This window comes from Pteropus medius, unplaced genomic scaffold, assembly GCF_902729225.1.
Source record: "Pteropus medius unplaced genomic scaffold, Ma_sr-lr_union100, whole genome shotgun sequence".
NCBI classification, from domain to species: domain Eukaryota; kingdom Metazoa; phylum Chordata; class Mammalia; order Chiroptera; family Pteropodidae; genus Pteropus; species Pteropus medius.
The window spans coordinates 453,399-458,947 of record NW_024342468.1 but is presented as its reverse complement, the minus strand read 5'-3'; the positions used below and the strand labels follow the sequence as shown (position 1 = coordinate 458,947).

Sequence of the window (5,549 nt, the reverse complement as noted above, 5' to 3'; positions counted from 1 at the left end):
GGGACACTGGGTGAGAGGTTCAGTGGAGTCCCACACGCCGGCCGCGATCCCAACAGGCAAAGCCAGGGGCATGACACAGGGAGAGGGGCAGTGGGTGGCAGGGCTGGCGCGGAGCTGCGGGGGAGCAGGGGTAGGGAGGGAGGTGACGTGGCTGGGGCCCAGGGCGAGCGCGAGCGGGGGCAGGGCTAGGAGGAAGGCTGGGGCCCTGTGAATGCCACAGCTTAAGAGTTTGGAAGTTTCTGGAAGGCTGGGGAGTCATTCATTCCTGCATTCGTTAACTCGCTCCTTTGTTCCCGGGGAAATGCGGTTCACATCCAGCTCCTACCGGCAACGTGGCCTCGGCCAAACTGGGTCGTGGCCTGGAACGCAGTGACTCGGTTTCCCCGTTTGTAAAAAGGGCAAAAGGACGACGGGGCTTAGCGAGTTCCTGCCTGCCAAGCGCTGAGCATGGCCCCAGGCACACAGCACGCGCACGGCGGAATGACAGCTCCCACTGCATCCGCGGGCTTGACCCACCCTTCCCGAGCCCCGCTGCACAGGGGGCTTGTGCTGGGCTCTGGGTCCAGCTGTGAAAACAGGCATGCCCTCTGCACCTCGGGGCCCGATCCACACAAACGAACCGACACCTCGAGGCAGCACCCCCCAGACCGTGATGGGGAAAGCGTGAGGGGCAGCGAGAAGGCACGGGCCGGCCCTCTGCCCAATCCTGGGGGCCGAGGGGCTTCCTGGAGGAAGTCACCCCTCAGCTGAGAGGGACAGACAGCGCTTGTCCGCGGCCGCATCCCTGGGGCTTGGTACAGGGACGGGTGCACAGTAGGCACTCAGCAGTTTCGTTTATGAATGAGGGGCGGGTTTATCCAGGAGGCAGGGGGAGAAAGCATGCGAGCAGAGGCCCCCACGTACACAAATACCAGGAGGGGTGACTATCGAGGCCCTACTGAAGGGCAGCGGGCTGAAGCCAGAGAGGGAGGCGGGGCAGAGGTGACCTGGAAGCCATCCACATGCTTCCTGGGCTTTGGGAATGACCCCTGCTGTAACTCCTGGGTCACTCCTGGGAAGTGCAGGGGGGGGCGAAGGGGCCGGGGCCAGCTGGGCCCAGAGGTAGTCGGGGGGCTGCTTCTGTGGGTGGAGGCTAACCAGGGCTGCTGCCTTGACCCCCTGACCTGCCTGGGGCCCAGCGTTCCAGCTGGAACCCCCAGGGAGCAGGAAGGAGGACTTGGCCCCCCAGAACCGGCCCCGGCCAATGCAAACACGGCCGCCCACTCGACAGGAAGACGCAACAAAGCCGAAGCTCAGGAGACTCAGCTGGCTCAGGCTCCTCGGGGGCCAGCGGGGTCCTCCTGCCATCCAGCCTCGACCAGAGCCAGGTCCCATTGTCTCCTTGTCCCCTCCGCTCCATCCATCTGCGCTGTGTGGGTCCGAGGACAGACACAGCAAGCGGCCTCTTGGCTCCCCAGTGCCGTGCCCTGACCTGAAATGTCCTTCATTCTTACGTCAACTCCTGCCACCCTTCAGACCCCAGCGAGGCCCCTTTACTCTGTGAGTGTCGCATCGTTCCTGGGCCCACCCGCCTTCCTCCTGCAACTCCCCCCTCGCTCGGGGACTCAGAACTCATCTGCCCAGAGACTCGGAGACTCAAGGGTCTTTCTGTCATTCCAGAAGATTCTGACCCAGTGTGCTGCGAGATAGGCCCAGCCCCGCCGACGCGGGCCAAATTCCGCTCTACCCCTGAACTCAGGAGGTCCCGCCTGCCATTTACTGCTGGCACCCGCAACCGGACTCCTCCATCCTTAGGAACTCTCAGTTTCCCGGTTTGTCAGTGTAAAGTTAACAAACTCATGAGTTAAAGCTGACTCATGGGCTCCCTGGGCACATGGTGAGAACCTCCCTGGATTTGTTTCTTTGCCAACCTTGATGACCACCACGCCTCCCGCACACACATCCCCACCTCCACCAGGTCCCAGCCTGCCCCCCTCCCGGGACGACAGTGAAGGGCTAGGGGCCGCCAGAGCCAGAGCGGCTGCCGCCTTTCATCCCAGACAGGAAGGCTCAGCTTAGCAACTCGGGGATTTGGACCAGATGTCTGTGAGCCTGCAGGGGGCTGGGAAAGCAGAGACCTCCGTCCTGGGGCTGACTGGCTGCCCTCCCTCGCCTGCCCCTCGGTCCACTCCCCCGAGGAGACCCCAGGCCAGCGGCCACCCACTCTCCCCTCCCACGAGCAAAGCTGTCCAGAGAGGGGAATGGAGCCAGCAGAGGTGGCCTGAGGACCAGGAGGAGACGTCCCCGGCCCACCTGGCCTGGCTGCAGGCTTCCCCTGAAAACACTGTGACAACCTCAGACCTCGACTCCCCCCAGTATTATGCAAGCCATGGCCCAGCATGGGGCAGACCAAAGTCCAGTGGACCAAAGGGGGCCAGCTCTGGGGCTGCGGAGGGCTCCGGCGCCCCACATGTGTAACTGGCTCAGGATGTCTTTCGGGAGCCAGGTTGGCGAGCATGTCCCCATCCCTTCACAGAGGCCACCCCAGGGGAATCTCAGCCCCGAGCTGCTGTCAGCAGAGTGACACTGGTGAGCACCTGGCTTTGGTGAGCACCTGGCTGGCCTGAGCTACAGGACCTGCCCAGCTGATGGGAGGCGGCCACTCTTACCCCCATTTCACAGAGAAGAACCCGAGGCCTGGGGAGGTGACGGCACATGCCCGCTCTGTGGCCGGGCCGGGCCTCAGGGCGAACCCTGTTTTGTGATTTGTGCCCTATTCTGTCTTCCGGAGCCGGCAAGAGCCCTGAGCTGGTCCCAGAGCAGAGAATGGAGGAGGCGACACAGTCGTTCATTCATTCATTCATTCATTCCTTTGTTCACTGTACAAACACTTCCAGAGACACACCCGTGTGTGTGAGCTTGAGTGTGTAAGAGTATGTAAGACAGTACGCGAGAGCATGTCTATAAGAATGCATCTGTGCGGATGTGTGTGTGCGTGCGTGAAGGTGAGTATGGGTATGAATGTGTATGAGTTCGTGAAGGTGAGTGTGAGAATGTGTGTGTGAAGGTGAGTGTGTATAAGTGTGTAAGCCCTCGGCTCCACTCAGCGTGGCTTCTCTGAGCCCTGGGACCCCTGGTTGTAGAGGGATGGAAACCGCCCTTCTGCTAAATGTTCTGGGCGAGGCTGGACGAGGCCACACAGCTGACACGCAGGGCCAGGCACCGCCACACACCGGCGCGGGGCACGCGGGAGCCGCCCCTGGATCCAGACGCTTCCCGGCCCCTCCCACCTCGCTGGTGCCTGGGCCGAGCCCCTTGTCTGCCCCAGGATTCCACCGACATGTGTAAGCCATCAGCCAAACTCCCACCCTCCGTCACGGAACGGCACGTCTCCTCCACAGCCCCCACCCTGTCCCAGATTCCTTCCCCTGTGGCCTTGGGGTCCTGCCAGCCCTGTCCAGCCAGCTCCCCCCGCCTTCCTCTCCCACTGGTTTCCTGTCACTTGCCAGGGTAGGGACCGTGCCCCACTCTGACAAGCCGAGAGAAGGTGACAAGGCCCAGAGAACTGAGTTTCTTGGGGCGGCAACCAGCATGCTCACGGAAGGGACCCTGTGTCCCTCCACCTCACTGACTGTCATCTCCCCACCGTCCCCCAGGCGCTGTCCCCCAGGGCTAGGAAGAGCCCACTCCACTGACGGCTGGAGCTCACGTCTGGGACCTCAGGCCCTGACCTTGGACACACCGTACACACATGTTTGTATTCAGACTGCCATTTGGCAGCTGTGTGCCTTTGGGCAAAACACTGAACCTCTCTGAGCCTCAATGTTCTCATCTGAAAAATGGGGATACAGTCCCATAATCCCTTTTCCAAACTGCTGGGCTCCACATATGTTCTGCAAAGCTGAACTTTTCAGAATCTACAGAGATGATGCTGTCCTTCCGCAGTGGACGTGTGAACACCCAGCTGTGTCCAGGACCATGGGCTGTACGCAAATGAGATTTCAGCAGCTAAGTGTATGAATATTCACTCTAAGTAGGATAAACAAGGTCTATAAATAGCCTCAGGTCAGACTTAGCAGCCAAAATGAGTTATAAAAACACTTGTGAGTTTTCAAAGTGTTGGGAGATTTGGACACACAAATAAGGGCGTGTGGACCAATGGAAGCACCCACCCACTGTGAAGGGGCCGTGGGGGCTGCACAGATCAGACGCTGAGCTCAGTACCCGGCACAGCTGGGGGGCTCCAGGAGGACCTGGACTGGGCTGGACTTGGAGGGGGTGGAGGGAGGGGTCGGGCGAAGGAGCCAAGGGCTGGGTCCAGACCCCGGGTTGTGACTCTCAGGACCTGTAAAGCTCCTGCACCTTGCCATGGGGTTGGGTAGAGGGAGGCAGAGCAGGGAGGCCACGCTATGGGATCCAGCTACCCAACAGCAGCATGAAGCGCAGCTCCTGCTGGGAAGGCTAAACTCCCCAGGGATGAATGCCCAGGCTGGTACCCGGAGAACACCCCAGGGGCCGCACACAGCCTTGGGGAGTCGCTGAGGCCCGGAAGTGAACCAGATGACCACGATTAGGCTCCTGCCCTGAAGGGCAGACTAGCTCACCCCGTGGTGGGTCGCCTCCCCCTTTCCCCCCACGGCTCTGGGTCTAGATGGCCGCCATCGCAGGGCATGATCCGCTGCTCTGTAAAGGGCTCCAGGAGGCTTCCCGCCCCTCCCAACCCCAGGGGATCCCACCAGTCTACCTTCCCAGCTATTGGGGGACGGGTCCAGTTCCTGAGCTCCCCAAATCTGAGTCCTACAGCAGAGCCAGGGCGCACATCAGCTGCGGCCTCTTGCCTCGGACCCGCAGTGGGGTGGGGACAGGGGACGAGCTGGTGGTGGTGACTCGAACCCGCGCTTACCCAGGCGGAGGGTGATGTTGACGGAGGTGGGGTACTGCACACCGAAGGCCATGGTCGGGCTCTGCCACCAGGTGCTGTCGTCTTGGCTGTGGAAGTCGGTGAGGTAGGAGGCGTTGTGGTGCAGCCGGGGGTCCGCGGCGTCGCAGCGCTGGCACTGCGGCCCCGCGCCGCCCGGCGCGCCCACGTGCGGGCAGAAGTCCTCGGGCGGCCGGCCGCACGTGTGCGAGGCCTCGGCCAGCCGGCCGAACGCCGCGTTCTCGAACACCGGCAGGCAGCGCTGCGCGCGCCCCGCGCCGTCGTAACACGCGCCCATGCCCGCGCCGGCCGCCCGCGGCGCCAGCAGCGCCAGGCCCAGCACGAGCGCGGCCGCCGCCATGGTCAAGGGCGCCGACGCCCCGCGCTCCCGGCCGTGCGCGCCCGGCTCTCCAGCCTGGCCCGGCTCGCTCGGGTGGGCGCGGACCGCGCGGGGCTCCAGGACCCGCCTCCCCCGGCGGGCGGGACCCACGGAGGGACGGGGAGGGCGGGCGGCACCCCCACCTCCCGACCGCTCCGTCCCTTGGCGCTGACCCCACCTGGCGGACGCGCCCGGGAGTGCCCGGCTTTGGAGCAGCGGGGGCTGGCTTGTCCCGGCTCTGCTGGGGGTCCCTAGCCTCGGAGCCTCAGTGTC

The 5,549-nt window shown here is 63.4% G+C and overlaps 1 protein-coding gene across 1 annotated transcript in view; it reads right to left on the bottom strand.

Moving 5' to 3' along the window:
- The window catches only part of LAMC3 (laminin subunit gamma 3), a 59,509-nt gene extending 54,236 nt beyond the window's left edge, over nt 1–5,273 (bottom strand). Inside the window, 1 exon segment of the mRNA XM_039862877.1 lies at nt 4,883–5,273. Coding sequence (XP_039718811.1) covers nt 4,883–5,258 — 376 coding nt within the window. The 5' untranslated portion in view covers nt 5,259–5,273.
- Nucleotides 5,274–5,549: the final 276 nt, after the last annotated feature.